The sequence below is a fragment of the Lonchura striata genome, chromosome 9, assembly GCF_050655825.1.
Source record: "Lonchura striata isolate lonStrDom1 chromosome 9, ASM5065582v1, whole genome shotgun sequence".
Lineage (NCBI taxonomy): Eukaryota > Metazoa > Chordata > Aves > Passeriformes > Estrildidae > Lonchura > Lonchura striata.
Window position 1 is genome coordinate 21,872,156 of NC_140711.1, and position 15,489 is coordinate 21,887,644.

The following is a 15,489-nucleotide window of genomic DNA, read 5'->3' on the forward strand; positions in this document are numbered from 1 at the left end:
CCTTCGCACACGCCCACGGCTTGTGTAACACTCGGCTCTGCGTGGCTGCCGGTAGGCACCGGGACCGGGGCCGGGGGACCGAGATCAGGAGCGGATCGGGTGGGGGACCGGGACCTCGTTATTTCCCGGTTCCCGAGGAGCAGGATGGGCAGGGGAGCAGCATCCCCCGGGCTCTGGGGGCGGGCCGGGGCCGGGATCCGCCGGGAGGGAAGCGCGGGAGCTCAGTCCGGCCTGTTTTCCCCTGGCAGCAACCACGCTGCTGCGGGCGGTGCTGGGGATGCGGCGGGGACGAGGGAAGCGAAAGGCCGAGGTGACGGAGGTGCCGCGCGTGGCTCGGAGGAGGACGGAGGGGCAGGAAGCCATACAGGAGGCCCGTCGGAGGGCGGCCCCGTCCGTTCGAGAGTTCAAGTACAACAAAAAGCGGGTGCGCCTTATATCGCAGGGCTCGGACCTGAAGGATGATGCTCGGTGCATCCTTTACTGGATGTGCCGGGATCAGCGAGTGCAAGGTGCGAACCAGCTGGTGGAAGGGGCTCCCATGGGTGGTAAAAGCACTGGTCCCTTCCTTCGATAACTTTGGTGCTGGCCTCATTCTGTACTGGGGGGAAACTTGCTGTGAAACCCCATCCCCATCCTGTCAGTGAAGCACCCTCCTGATGCTGCCCCGTGTACTTTCCCCCCAGATAACTGGGCTTTCCTCTACGCCCAGCGACTGGCCCTCAAACAGGAGCTGCCCCTGCACGTCTGCTTCTGCTTGGTGCCCAAATTTCTGGAGGCCACCATCCGCCATTACAGGTTCATGCTGAGGGGCCTGCAGGAGGTAGCAGAGGTACAGCCAGAGGATGTCCCTGCTGGGTGGGACAGGGCTCCTGGGGAAAGGGGGGGAGTCAGATCCATCCCTTCAGCAGATGATGGTTGGGTGGGGTTGCAGAACCATGAACTGTCCCACAGCCATTTCTTTGTCACTGCAGGAGTGTGCAGAGCTGAACATCCCCTTCCACTTGCTGCTGGGCTATGCCAAAGATGTGCTGCCTACGTTTGTGGTGGAGCATGGTGTGGGTGGGCTGGTGACAGACTTCAGTCCCCTCCGCCTCCCCCGGCAGTGGGTAGAGGATGTCAAGGAACGCTTGCCAGAGGATGTGCCATTTGCACAGGTGGGTGCCAGCGCTCTGGGAATGGAAAACTGGTTGGTGAGATATGGGACAAACTTACCTCCTCTGTCTTGTGCACCAGAGTGACTTGAGCAGAGAGCATGTGTCGTGTTCTCAGGATTGTTTGCTTCTCACACCCTTCTCCACGGCTTTGCTTCCCAGGTTGATGCCCACAACATCGTGCCCTGCTGGGTTGCCTCCCCCAAGCAGGAGTACAGCGCCAGGACCATCCGGGGCAAGATCCATGCTCAGCTACCAGAGTTCCTCACCGAATTTCCCCCTGTTGTTCCTCACCCACATCTGCCCTCCTGCCCAGCAGAGGTATCAGCGGGAGACACTCAAACCCATTCATGGGCAGGTCTCAAGAGTGTTTCATAAATCCTTTGTGATCGTGGGAGGGGTTGGCAGGGGATGAGGACAGTGACCTGCCTGAAGTCACACACAGATGGTGTGGAGATAAGGATGCCCTCGGGAAAGGGAGTTTCCTACCTCATTAATTCAGTTCCCACATCTCTGCCATGCAGAGGGCTAGTTAAAAGGAAGAGTCTGGCACAGACTGGAGCCTTTGCTGGACTGAGGGCAAAACATTCAGGGCAGCCCTTGCTAAAAAGATTCTGCAGATGCACTCACTGCTTGGTTGCCACCCAGCCCATTGCTTGGGAGGCATGTTATTCCAGCTTGCAGGTAGACCACACCGTGAAGGAGGTGGAGTGGGCAACCCCTGGCACAGCTGCAGGGATGGCTGTGCTGAAGTCCTTCATTGCAGAGCGGCTGAAATCCTTCAGCACCCACAGGAATGATCCCAACAAGGCGGCTCTCAGCAACCTGTCCCCATGGCTTCACTTCGGTGAGTGTCCCAGGTTTCCCACTCTGCAGCAGGACTGAGCATTGTGGCTTGGACCAGCAGTCTGACTTGCAGCTTCCCCTTGTCCCCAGGCCAGGTTTCCACCCAGAGAGCCATCCTGGAGGTGCAGAAGCACCGGCGCAATTACAAGGACTCAGTGGATGCATTTGTGGAGGAAGCTGTGGTGCGGCGAGAGCTGGCTGAAAACTTCTGCTACTATAATGAGAACTACGACAGCGTGCAGGGTAACATCTTGGGTCACCTGGGCCATGCTGGGTACCCAGCTGGGCACTCCAACTTGGCAGTCCCAGTTCTGCTAGGAGAAGGGCTGTGGGGGCACTAATGTCCCATCATTTGGTCTCTTCTGGAGGTAGGACAGAAGCTGATGAGTGCCCTCTTCAAGCCTGGCGCCTCCAGGGCACAGTGCCCTCAGTAGCCTGGTTCTCAGGACCCTGCAGACCAGGTTGCTTCTCATCTCTTGCTCACAGGTGCCTATGACTGGGCGCAAACCACCCTGAAGCTCCACGCCAAAGACAAGAGGCCTTATCTGTACAGTCTGCAGGAGCTGGAGCAGGGGACCACACATGACCCACTCTGGAATGCTGCCCAGGTACCTCCCTACAAAATCTTCCCCACAAAATGCTGAGCTTTTTTCTGAGGCGCAGAGGTGACCTGCCATGGACTGGCCCTTATGGCTGTCTCCATCCCTGCAGCTGCAGATGGTCCAGGAGGGCAAGATGCACGGCTTCCTGCGGATGTACTGGGCCAAGAAGATCCTGGAGTGGACACGCTCCCCTGAGGAGGCCCTGCAGTTTGCCATCTACCTCAACGACCGCTACGAGCTGGATGGGCGGGACCCCAATGGATACGTAGGCAAGCTGCAGGATGGGAGCACGGGGTGGGAGGCCTTAGCTGTGACGGTCAAGGCTGCAGTGGGGGCTCTCTGCAGGCAACTGCAGCCCATTCTGCTTTGCACTCAGATCCCACTCGCTCTCCGGGTGCCTGGGAGCAAGGGGGAGAGCTGACACTGTGTCCCTGTGCCCGGCAGGCTGCCTGTGGTCCATCTGTGGCATTCATGACCAGGGCTGGGCGGAGCGGCCCATCTTCGGGAAGATTCGCTACATGAACTACGCCGGCTGCAAGCGCAAGTTCGACGTGGACCAGTTCGAGCGTCGCTATGCCCCCACACACTCCCAGTGACCCTCTGTGCCGGGCAGATGTGCCTTTGCCAAGCTTGCAGGGATCACCCTGGGCTATTGAAGGGCTCTCTGTAGCAGCAGCAGGGTTTTGCGGGTCTTTGCCATCACCCAGTTCTTGAGTTGCCACACTGGGGCAGCTGCTGGAGCCCTTCTGCTGCTACAAATTTGCTGGCAGCTGTGAGAGCCCATCCTCAGCATGCCTGTGCCTGCCAGAAACCATTCTACAACCCAGGCCTTGGGAGTAGCCCAGGTCACCATTGCTGCTGGTAACCACAGCTGAGATTTGGGCTGAGCAGGGTGTTTCTAGGGAAAAGCCCCCAGAAGAGGCTCTTTGTGGAGCCAGTGCTGGGCTGTCATTTTTCTACAGTTGTTTTAAAGTTAACAGTTTCTATTACCTGTGTTGATGGTGTTTATGGGGAGATGCACATCACTGCTGTGAAGGGAGAGGTGGGTGGTGTGGAACGGGGATACAAGCATGGACAGGGCAGCCAAGGCCAGGCCCCTGGGCTCCTCTGCCAGCAACAAAGGGAGCCTCTGGAAGGGGACAGACATTACAGAGAGCCCCTCACTCAGTGTCCAAGTCCAGTGGGCAGTTTGCAGGGGCAGGCCACAAACCAGATTAATTAGTCAAGAGATAGTGATAATGCCCCCTCCCAGTGTCTGCATCACATGAGCTGCCCCTTCCATTGTCCTTGCCATCAGCAGCACTCCCTGCCTGCCCCATGACCTCGAGGTGGGATACACACCATTACCCCACCTGAAACAATGTCACAACACAACCAGACTCCTTATTCATGTAGTTTATTAAGGACGGTGTTTTAATTGCTGTGCTGTGCAATAATAATTGTGAGGGCTCCAGCTGATGGCCAGGGTAGCCCCCAGCTCTCCCTCCCAGAGCCCCCTATTGTGGCCAGTTCCAGTGTTAGTTGTAGTGGTCAGTGCTGGGCACCAGTGTCAGTGCTGGGCACAGTCTTGCCCTGGAGACCTGTGCCAGGTTTGGGAATCCTGCTGCTTCCACACAGTCCATGACAGAGGGTGGAAACCATAACTAAGCCAGAATTCCTTCCCTCTTCTCAAAAAGTACTCAGTGCTTCTAGAAAATGATCTGGGCAGCCTCTCAGTTGCTGTCCCATGACATTAAAGTGCTTCAAACAAAATAGGGTGGATGGAGGTGTGCTGCTGAGGCAACTCCAGGGAAGGGGGTCCCAGATGAAGCAGCAGCAAGAGCGCTTGGCTTGGGCTTGGGGACAGGCAAGATCAAGGCAGACCAGCATGTGGCAGCCCCAAGGCTTGCAGAGACAGAGTGAGCAGAGGAGCAGCTGCTCTGCTGGGGAAAAAAGCAGAAGCAAGACACAAGGCAGTAAAAACCCCAGGGGAGCAAGTGGGGAGCTTTCAGGATTTGTTCAGCTGCTGCAGGCAGGGAGAGATCCAGCAGCCCAGCCCTCAGCAGCAAGGCTTACAGCCACATCTGGACCCAGCCTCTTCCCCTCTCCCCAGCCTTGCTACCCCCACAGGGAGAGCCCATGAGGGGTCACATCACCTCAAATCACAGCATGTGCTGAAAGAGCCACTGCCCCTTGAGGCCTCCTGCCAGTGCCTTGCTCTCTGGTTCCTCAGCACCCTCCTTGCACATACACAGGCCACACCATCCTTCCTAACACCCCACACCCCACCTGTGCTGGGGTGGTGCTGGACATGCCATGGCTAAAACATCCCCCCTCAATGCAGAGGCACCTCCTCAGCTGGGCACAGAGCTGACCTTGTCCCACTGGGTCTGACCCTGACCCTGCAGAGCTGTCACTTGTGGCAGGTGCCTCTGCATGTGTGAGGAACCAGTCCTTGGCAGCACCCCAGTGCCAAACCTCTCCCCCAAGGTGTCCCCATTGCAAGCAGGCTGCCTGACCATCCCATTAGAGCACAGCTGGGAAGCTTCAAAGCTTTGCCTGGCTCAGGACCCTTCCTCCCCCAAGGGAAGCAAGAGATCCTGCTGGAAGAGGGGACCAGCTCCATCCAGGGGTGAGGAACCAGGAGCAGGATAGCCCTGGAGATTTTATACTGGTGAGTCCCCAAGCAGATGACATGCCCCCTAAGAAGGCATTTCAAGCAGCAGCACCTCCTTGAGGGGAACACACAGTTAAAAATACAAACAACCATATTAAAAAATAAAACCAAGTCCAGCAGATTAAAAAAAATGACAAAAACTAAAACAACAGAGGCTTGGGGATGCAGCTGGAGGGATGAGCCTTCACCTGCATCCTGACAGGTCTCTGGCAGAGAGGCAGCTCCACACAAGGCAGGTTCTGGTGCTACCAGAGTGAGGTCATCCTTAAAAGGAGGACATATCTCCCTGGTAGGACAGACTGGCAGCATGAGGAGGAAATAGGGTCAGAAGTCTCATCATATCCCATGGAGGCAGATTTCTATGGAGCCAGGGGATCTGCCTGCCAAAAGTCCATCAGCACGTCCACTTGTGCAGCTGCTCCAGGGGCAATGTCCCTCTGCAGCACAGGGAAATCTGGCATTTTCATCATTGCAACGTCCTCTGCTCTGATTCTGGAGTGAGAGCAACTGCTCTCCAGCAAAGTCCCACAGCACATTTGAGAAAGGGAGCTGTTAAAATATACAACCAACCCCAAACCCCACCCTCCCTCCATGCACACAACCCCCAGCAGCAGAATGGAGGATTGGAGGACTGACTTCCTCCTCCAAGGAGCAGATATGACCAGAGCTTCCTAGTATACAGCTGATGAGCAGGAAGTGCTGACCCTTCAGGAGACCCTGCTCAGCTTGGAGCAGGGCACAGGGATGGACAGCACAGTTCTGCCAGGTCCAGCATGAACACTGCTCAGGAAAGGTCCCTGTTCTGCTGCAGGACAGGCAGGAGTAGCTGCCTCCCCTCAAGCAAATGCATCAGGGATGGGAATGGTACCTGGAACAGATCCACATGGTGGAATATGCTCCGTTCCCAGCCCAGCAGTATTGCATGTGGGAAAAGAAATCCCTTCAAGACAGTGCTCCAGGCCTCCCAACAGTCCTCATCCCCAGTCCACGTGGCTCAGTCTCTGGTGATGAAGGCCATGCACATAAATAAACCCATGATCTGCTCCTTGGCTGCAACATGCTCATGTGGCTGCCACTGCCTCCGGCTGCTCTGGCTCATCCTCACAGTCCGAGATGTAGGACTCTGTGCTCTGCTTGTCCAGCAGCTCTCTCCGGGCTTGAAGACGCTCGCACCGGGGACAGTGGGTGGATTTGAAGCAGGATTTGTGGTAGCAGGCTTTGCACTCTGTAAGGGAGAGCATGGCTGAGTGCTGGTACAGGCTGACAGACTGCCTGACACTCCACAGCCCAGGTCCCTGCACTGGCTCATGAAGCTCTGGAAGCACAGCAGGGAGGATTTCTGCTCTGCACAAGGTCTCTCCCCAAGCTTTCCTGATACTCCAAGGAAACAGTGACTTTGCCCCAAGTTTTCTCTGGCACTGCAGCTGCCAAACTAAAGCTTGCATGTTGTCAGGAGCCATTTTATGCCAGTTCAGAGGCTGGTCCCAAGACGTAGGGCCAAGCTCTACTCACTCATTAATACTGGGCATTATCAAGGATGTCCCCTGAAGGGGCCTAGGGATTTCTTAGCAAGCAGGAAGGGCTCAGAGATAAAGCCCTCAGGCTCTCTCTGCTCTGCAAGGTCAGCTCCAGCCATCCAAGCAGGGCAGGGGAGCTGTGTGCAGGCTGCAGGCTGTCCTGTAACTGCAGCAGGAGGGAAGCCAGGCCCTTCAGACACCCACTTGCTGTGGTGACTGAATGCCCACAGCTGCCAGGGCAGGCAGCACAGAGCATGGTCAGGAGGGGACCTACGTGCTTTACCACGCCAGCAAACACTGTGACAATGATGATCTGCTGCTGTTGTAACATGGCAGACACAGGCCATGCACAGGGGCACCTGGTCTGGCTGTCTACAGCTCTGTACCTCTTGCTAGCACAAATGCCACTCAAACTGGAAGCAGACCTTGGTGGCCCCAGGGTCTGCCCCCTCCCTGTATCCCACCTTTTTCCCCAGTATCTCACCTTCACACATCCTGCACTTGTTGAGCTCAAAGGGGAAGATGATGTCATCCTCATTCTGGCAGAATTCACAGATGAAGCCTTTGGCTTGGCACAGCTGGAAGAAAAGATGAGGAAAAAGCAGCTAAATGCTCATCTCTGTGCCAAGTAGGACAGAAGGTAGAGTACAGCAGGACAGCAGGCCACAGTGCCCTGCTCTAACCATGTGAGACACCTCTTTCCCAGCATGAAGCACAGGAAGCCCCTTGACTGTGTCAGGGGTGGGGGAGAGCCAAAATGGGGTAGCAAATATCCCATTTGTGCTGGGTGGGAGCTCTGTGAAGTAAGCAGGAACAGTTAGCATTGAATCAGTTAATTTGGTGGCTGCTCTGCACACCAAAGCTTCCCCAACAGTTATCTTTGCAGCAAAGCCTGCTCCCAAGGCTGTTTCCAAGGGTCCAGAGCCACACAGGAGGCAGGAGAGGAGGCCTTACCATGCACTTGTCAATGTGCAGGCTGCCTGCCCTCAGGAGCTCTGTCAGGCGAGGCATCAGATCTCCTTTCTTGATGGCACTGAAGTCACTCAGCGAGTAGAGGTGCAAATCCTCTGTCAAGTGGCCAGGCACTGTGTCAAAGGAATCCAAGAGACTGCAAGGACAGAGAAACCAGAGCTCAGAGCAAAGTGACTCCAGTAAGACCCCTCCCTTCACTCCTTATGCTTTCTCTCCTGCTCCAGCCCCCTCTCTCCCCAGAGCTCAATGCACAAGCTGCACAGATTCCCAGTGCAAATTGCCTAGGGACAGAACCAGGACAGCAAAACAGCCCAGGACTCACTCTTTAGCTAGCCGGCACGTCTTGAACATGTTCTTCATGTGGAAAAGCTGGATTCGCAGCAGCTGGAGAGGAAGGAGACAAAGAATCAGCAAACAGAGCATGGTCCTTGGCCAAGCAGATCCGCCCCACTCCTTGTGCTGCTGAAATAACTGCTTTTCCTCAGCTGCTGCTCTTCTGTTTCCAAAGTGCTTACATCACACAGGGCAAGGTGAGCACAACCATCGTCATGTGCTCCAGGAGATAAACCAAAGCCCAGCTGGATACCAGCCAGAAATTCCTACTCGATTTTCCTATTAATTTGACATTCCTATGCCTCTGAAGAAATCAGAAAAAGTGAATAGAAAGACACACTGATGAGATTTTAAGCCTCCAAAATTTAAATATCTGCTTTTCTCCGACTTCCCTGAAATAGAGATTACAGGCTGCTGCCATCCACCTCACCCAAACTCCACTCAGGAAGGCATGGAAAGGGCCTTACCCGCACTTGGTTGAGAGCCTTCACTTTATGGTACAGGGCAGGATTGATATCTTGCACGTTGAAAAGTGGGTCACTCCAGATCTTGCTCAGCAGGTCTTTGGAGAAGTTGCTCACGTAGTACTTGCTGAAGTCCCACTTGCGCAGGATGCGGCTGGGGATGACAGTCTGGGCATTCTCGTGGCAGCACTGGCAGAAATACTTGCCCAGGTACTCACAGTACCGCAGCCGCTTGATGTAATCTGGCCAAACCCAGGCAGAGAGGCAGGGTCAGCCCAGGCACGGCCTCTGCTGCACTCCCACCACTGCTCAGCATTTCCCACCAGCAAGGAACTCTGCCTTGCTGGCACTTCTGCCAGCCCAGAGTGCTCAGTAATGGGGTCTGCAAGCACCCTCTGACTGCAAAAGCCTTTGGGATCAATAGTCCAGTCTCGTGCAACCACATCTATCTACATATCCAGGGAAGAACTCTGCAGCTCCAGAACTTGCTTCAAGCTTGAGGACCCAATGTAAGACTTTGCCTTACAAGAGTCAACATCTGAAATGCCCTCTAAAGGATGGGCTGGCTGCTCTTTGCCTCCACCAGCTCTGTGACCTCCCAGAAGAGAAGGATGGTGCACACCAATGTGCAGGCAGAGCTGACAAAGGCAGTGTAGCACTGCTCTAGTGCTGAGCTCTACCGCCACCCACTCACTCAGCATCTTCCCACTTGTTTGCAGGTTCTTCCCCACCACTCTCCAGCTCAGGTCAAGCTCCCAACACTCACCAGGATCAGTCCGGATGCCACAGCCTGCACACCGGTAATTCTGCTTGGCCACAGCCACCTTCCTCCTGCCCAGAGACAGAAGACAACATGCATGACCCAGCCCTGGTGGTACTTGGCACCATAAAATGGGTACCAGCACAGGCCTAGGAGGTTTATGTGGACAACACACCCAAGGGTAAAAGCCCCACTTTGGGTCACACCAAAGGCACTAACCCCAGGCACTGCCTCCATCTCACCATCACGGTGGTGACCACCATGGATTTACCAGGCTCAGAGCAGGGAAACCCCAGAAACCAGAGGACAGGCAACCTTGGTCTTGATGGAAAAAGGGATAGGAGGGGCAGGTCCCCTGAGAGCCCCCAGACACACGGGTCCTTACGCTGGGGCCAGGTGAACGTTGAAGATGATCTGTGGTCGTGGCGGGGCCCACTCCAGGTTTCCGCGCACCCGAATCCTCAGCTTGTAGATGTCGGCGTGCTCTCCATCATCGGGAGAGATTGGCAGAGAGTCAGGGATGGGCAGGAGCTGGGAGAGGCAGGCAAGAGAGTCAGATCCCTATCTGCAGTGCAAAGGCAGTGCTCCTGGCTGGACTGCCAGGAACCTGCAACAGCAGCCCTCCGGAAAACTGCCAGGCACCAACACCACTCCAGCTGAACTGGGGGCTGAAGAAGGGCTGTCCCCCAGGGATCTGGACACTGCTGTAGGAGGCTGCACTGGCACAACCCTGCTTGGCTGCATCCATCTCCAGAGCCCAGACAAACCCCCTCCTCAAGCTCCACACAGGAAGCACTGGGATAAGCAAAGCCCCCTCAGCAGTGCCCTGAAGCCAGGGGTTCACAAAAGATCAAATGCAATCAGTGACAGGAATTCACAGCCTTACCTTCTGTGGGGCGTCATGCTCAGGGACCAGCCACTCCAATTCAGAGGCAGCTGGGAGCTGCATGCCCTCAAACTGCTTCAGCAAGCCCATGGCCACTGCCTCTGCCGAGTTTGAATTGAGGAAGCAGTGGGATCTAGACAGCAAAGGAATTGTTAGTACTGGATTTCCCAGCTGTAGCCTCCTTGCAGCCCCATGCCAGTCCCAGCTCAAGTCAAAGATCCTCCCTTAAACTCTGGTACCTTAATTCTGCACTGCTACACAGGCTAAAAATTAATACACGATTGATTTCTCTCTTTGCAAATGTGCCCAAGCAAAGCTGGCTAATGGCACCACAACAACTGTTCAGAAGAGCAAGCAAAACTTAACTTACTTGGCAAAACTGACTCCTGTTCACAGGGGAAGCTGCAAAGTGACAGCCAGTGCCTGTGTAAGTCAGAAACAACTGCTCTCCCGGTATGAACCTACTCAAGCAGCTGCCAACCATGGACACAGCTTTGTATTTCACCACACAAAGCAAAGGGGTCCCCACAGAGGGAGGCAAGGAAGGAGGATGGGAGGGATATTTACTCCAGTGCAAAACAGAAATTGATGCACATGGAAGAGCAGAGTTGGGTAGGAAAGAGAACATGGTACCAAGATGTGTCGCCATGAGGTTGAAGACGTACATGGAGTCGGAGGAGAGAAAGGACTTCCTGCTGGACTCTGGGTTCCTCTTGATGTCTGCATCTGAATGACAAACAGACAAGGTGGAACAGATGGGACAGAGCTGGGGGATGCACTCATTTCAAACCAAAACTTCAAGGTAAAACTCATCAAGCTGCTCAAAAGCACATGAACTACAGCATCAACTTCTACCAGTGGCATTGCACAGCAAGGAGGGGTGCAGTCTAATCAGTCAGCTGTCAGAACTACAAGGGAAAGGCACAGTGGGGTGCTGTGAACAGCCAGCCTGAAGTTTGTGGGAGACAAGTGGCTGCTGGTACAGGTCACACACTAAGTCCTAGCAGTAACATGGCCTGAAATAGAACACACACAGGAGCCTGGAGAGCAGGACTGCATGGTTAGCAAGAAGGTTTAGTAGCTCTCTACACACAGTAGAGGTGTTGGGAGAGATTAGCAATGGGATGCAGAGCCCTTCTCTCAACTTGACTGTAATCTGTACGATCAGACCTTGGCCATGCCACAGCTTGTCAGTGACTGTACAGCCAGGGCTGGCAGCCTGTGCCCAGAACTGCCCAGACACATCAGCATCCCTGCAGAGAAAGGGCCAGCAGCCATGGGGCCAGCCCGCTGCAGAGGTCACAGACTCATCTCCTGAGGAGGGAGGGGTCCAAGATAAGCTGCAGAACACTGCAGTCCTGCTCCCTACAGTCCTCAATCAACTCCCAGAGAGCCCTGGGCTGCCCCACAGCTCAGGTACCAGGCAGTATCCAGCAGTACCTTCCCCACTCATCATTCTTTTACTCCAGCAGGTTAAACCTGAACAGGGAATCCATCTCAACAGTAGAAAAGCCCTATGTCAGGACATTTCCAGTTGTACAACACAGACAGAAGCAGGCAGAAACCTGCCAGACAAGGCTCCCAGAAAAGGGAAGGAGGTACACAAGGGGAAAGTACTACAGATCAGGACAAACCAAGAGTGGCCAAAGCAACAACCTTCATCCCAGTAGGTCTGCTGTTTTGTACCTCTGGGGAGCTCTAGGAATGGTCTGCAGTGACCACACCACCCCCAAACAAAAGCCTGTAGCTTCCCCTGCCACAGTGCCTGGCATGGGGAGGCACAGCTCAGGGTCCCTGCTCCTGTACCCCAAGCAGGTTGAGTAACACAATTCTGCAGAGAGACCACGTTATCCCAGCCAGGCACCAACTGCACACTGAGGCCAAGGGAATCAGAGCCTGTGATGCAAGGGAATAACAGGCTGAGCATAGAGTGTGCCCCTGGCCCAAGCTTTTCTACAGAGAGCAGGACTGCCCTAGCAACAAAGGGAGCAAATCCTGCTAATTTACAGACTCACACTACTAGAATTCAGCTTGGACATTCGGCCTTCATTGTTTGACATCCATTGCTAAAACAGGCAAAGGAAAGCATCCTAATGTTAAGGAATCCACATATCTGTGTCATGCAAACTGAATTCTAGCTGCAGAAAACAGGAAATTCAGGCAAACAGCCTCACAGCCTTGTAGGGCACCAGCCAGACACACCTGCCATGCTCTGGTGCCTTCTGCCCTGCGCAGTAAGGTCCCACATGGTCCTAGACTATGATGAACACGAGCAAATGAGGGCACAGCAGAGTGGGCTAGGTGCTATGGGGAGGCAGAGCCAGCACACTCAGGCATTGACATAGTCTCAGAGATGGCAGAGAGAGCCAGATATGACCCCGGGCTTCCACAAGAGCTAACACCGGAATCCTGATACCGCTCATTTCCCAACATTAACTGCAAACACTCCCCAAATCCTCGTTAGCTACCCAAAACACCTCTGCTGCCAATGCTATCAAGTGGAATAGTCCCCAGGAAGTTTGTGAACAGTGCCCAAATCTAAGGACTTCACCCCACCCGCCATGTGCCAGCTTCAGCCAGGATCACAGCCTGGTCTGAGAACACAACAGGGCTGACAGAGAAGATCTGAGCACCAGCAAACCCAGCAAGAGCAACGTGCTGGTGCTGGACAGCTGACAGGAGATCAGCAGCAACCCAGCAGACTGTTCCCCTGCTAAAGCAAACAGGGAGCACATGAAGGTTATTTAAACACAACCAGCAGCCCAGACCTAGTAAACAATAAAAACACTAAGCTGCATGTGATCTCAGAGACCAAGACCTCCTGCACGAACAAACTGCCTGTGCCCTGTCTGATCTCACTACTTCTCCCTCCAGAACTTCTTTCTAGACAGATTCCACTCAAAGTCAAGTCTGAGCAGAACAGGAAGGCTGTCCTTCAGATCAAAGTATGGCATGCCATCTTTGCTAAGTCAAGCAGGATAAGGCTCTCCAAGGCACTTGGGATAAAAGGTCCCACACTGAAGAGGACTCTGCACTCAAACATCCCAGGCTCAGCCTTCAACATCTACAGAGCTTCACTGTCCTGTGAAGTCCTGCTCCAGGCAAGACAGGTCTCCAGCACAGCAGGCATTTTTTGATACATCCAAAATACTGCACAGCAAAATGCCCTGGGGGATGGAGCCCACAGCAGAACTCCTCTGCATCGGCTCTATTCAATCCTGCCACGTCATCCTGTCACAACTTTTCCTGCTGACATCTGGATGATACTGGAACTAATTGCCAGTTCTGAAACCAGGCAGATTTTGAAGAAGTGTGCCCGTGCACACACACACACCTTGCACACACACGCGCGTGCCCAGGGAGCACTGCAGGGTACCTGAGAACAAGGAAGCCATTGACACTGAGAGGCCGTTCTTGGACATTTGAATCAGGTTAGATCCATCGTTACCATCTGTGTGACATGGTGATGACAAAACAGTTGACTTCAGTGCTTCAGCCAGGCCAGAGAGAAAGGGCATAAAACAAGAGCAGCACTCACACAGGGAGAGCCCAGAACTGAATTCACACACTCCTCCACAGGCTACAAAACCGAGCTCAAAACTTCACCCTCATGGACTGAAAGGAGAGGTTGCTGCCAATAGTCAGGAGACAAGAAGTTTAAAGCTGAAGGCTGGACAACTCCATTTTCTTTTTAAAATAGGAGAGATGGAGGTACTGCTGAGAAGTCATCCACTTCAGAGGATGAAGGCCAGGGACTAGGGCTGTTCCCCTGTGGGTGATAAGCCCAGCCACCCAAGCTGCCAGGAGCAGAGACTACAGGTATTGGCAGGTCGGGATGTGACCAATATCCACCACCCAAGAGGTAAGTGGTCAGAGCTGACTCCTTCTACCTGGGGAGGAGAAGAGAGGATGGCAGCTCTCTCACCTCTTGCTGTGATGGCAGCTGTGTGTACCAGGCAATGAAATGGAAACCACCTACCAACCAGAGGCACAGAATGTGACAGGGTCACAGAAGATTTTGAAGGAAAGTCATGCCTCCACATAAGGGAAACTGGTTGCTCTGCTTATACTCAGAATTCAGCCATTTGTTTGGGAAAAGCCATCCTGAAGGCCAGAGGGACAGGGTCTTCTTCAGCAGGACTGACCCAAACACAACCACACCAGGAAATCTGTTTCTACAAAAGAAGCCAAGACAGCCATTCCCTCCTACCTCGGATCTCATACTCTTCCACATCCTCAGCAGAGCCAGAGTCAGAGAGCCGCATGGAGCCATGGGAGCTGAACTGGGACCCACTGTCTGTTGCCATGAGACCTGGGAGAAAAGCATCACAGCCAGGTCATCAGTGGAAGTGCTCTGAAGGGCCACTGACAGCTATGGGAGATGGGGGTAGCCAGGGAAAGGAGGGAGGGCGCTCAAGGATGGAAAACACTACGGATTCAAAATGAAATGACATTCCATTACTCAGTGCCAGCAGTGTTATCAATGGATAGTATCTGTCACATTATGGTCTTCAATAGCAGCAGTTTCACAAATCTTGGCACGACCTTGGTAGCAATTTAACTGTTTAGAAGGAACTGGCAGGAAGGCAGGTAGCTATAGGATAGGCAATGGACAGAAAACCCACATCCCACTAGCTGATGAGCCCAAAACACATCACCCACTGTCTGAGCCCAGCTCCTGGCAGGTAGGGAACAGGTGCCTGGTGCGGATCTGCTGGCGCCGAATGCGAATCTTTTGTTTAAGCTCCTGGATCTCCTTGTCACTGTCTTCTTCCTCCTCCTCCTCCAGCTGTCGGCTCATCATGTTGCATTTCATCAGCTCAATGGCAGCAATCAGGGACTCCGAGATGCTGAAGTGTGCATTCTCCTGCAAGAGCAAAAGCATTCAAGGCTATGCTTTGTACAAACTAGGAAGACTTGGTACAATTTTGTTCCCCACCTATGCCAGGAGAGAACTTATTACTCATGGATGGTCGCAGAAAGATGTTAATCTCTGTCAAAATATAACTCTTCTATGAGCACCTAGAAAACAAAGCCTTCTTGGGCATCAGAATACTCCTGAAATACAAGAGGCATCCTACAAACAGGATGTACAACACATCCACTCTTGGGGTGGTCAGCACACAGCCCTGAGGGGCCCTAACGTGTTGCAAAGATGCCATGTATATGACAGATGGACAGATTCCAGCTACCAGACACCACCAAGTTCAGCCTTGCAGTTCTGTGCACAGCTCTACAGCAGGCAATACCATGGCATTATCCTCCCCATGGCAGGAAGTATCCCTGAACCTGCAGTAAGATA

General features: G+C 53.9%; 2 protein-coding genes across 10 annotated transcripts in view; one reads left to right on the forward strand and one right to left on the reverse strand.

Moving 5' to 3' along the window:
• The first annotated feature begins 11 nt into the window (after positions 1 to 11).
• LOC110478143 (deoxyribodipyrimidine photo-lyase) lies at positions 12 to 3,585 on the forward strand. Its single transcript, XM_021544597.4, has 10 exons — positions 12 to 51; positions 249 to 509; positions 684 to 829; positions 972 to 1,154; positions 1,314 to 1,472; positions 1,800 to 1,998; positions 2,088 to 2,240; positions 2,484 to 2,605; positions 2,709 to 2,868; positions 3,044 to 3,585. The coding sequence occupies exons 2-10, from the start codon at positions 278 to 280 to the stop codon at positions 3,193 to 3,195; spliced, it is 1,506 nt and encodes a 501-aa protein (XP_021400272.3). The 5' UTR covers positions 12 to 51; positions 249 to 277; the 3' UTR covers positions 3,196 to 3,585.
• A 394-nt stretch (positions 3,586 to 3,979) lies between these two features.
• The window catches only part of RUBCN (rubicon autophagy regulator), a 29,269-nt gene continuing 17,759 nt past the window's right edge, over positions 3,980 to 15,489 (reverse strand). For 6 of the 9 annotated variants that reach the window (XM_085587827.1, XM_085587826.1, XM_085587830.1 and 3 more), the window contains 12 exons: positions 14,850 to 15,054; positions 14,398 to 14,499; positions 13,564 to 13,638; positions 10,853 to 10,913; positions 10,188 to 10,320; positions 9,687 to 9,832; positions 9,308 to 9,372; positions 8,545 to 8,783; positions 8,067 to 8,128; positions 7,727 to 7,880; positions 7,257 to 7,350; positions 3,980 to 6,480 (listed from right to left, as the gene is read on the reverse strand). In XM_085587827.1, coding sequence (XP_085443953.1) covers positions 6,317 to 6,480; positions 7,257 to 7,350; positions 7,727 to 7,880; positions 8,067 to 8,128; positions 8,545 to 8,783; positions 9,308 to 9,372; positions 9,687 to 9,832; positions 10,188 to 10,320; positions 10,853 to 10,913; positions 13,564 to 13,638; positions 14,398 to 14,499; positions 14,850 to 15,054 — 1,500 coding nt within the window. In that variant the 3' untranslated portion in view covers positions 3,980 to 6,316. The remainder of the gene's footprint in view (positions 6,481 to 7,256; positions 7,351 to 7,726; positions 7,881 to 8,066; positions 8,129 to 8,544; positions 8,784 to 9,307; positions 9,373 to 9,686; positions 9,833 to 10,187; positions 10,321 to 10,852; positions 10,914 to 13,563; positions 13,639 to 14,397; positions 14,500 to 14,849; positions 15,055 to 15,489) is intronic. The other 3 variants (XM_085587828.1, XM_085587829.1, XM_021544578.3) reach the window with 1 other exon arrangement.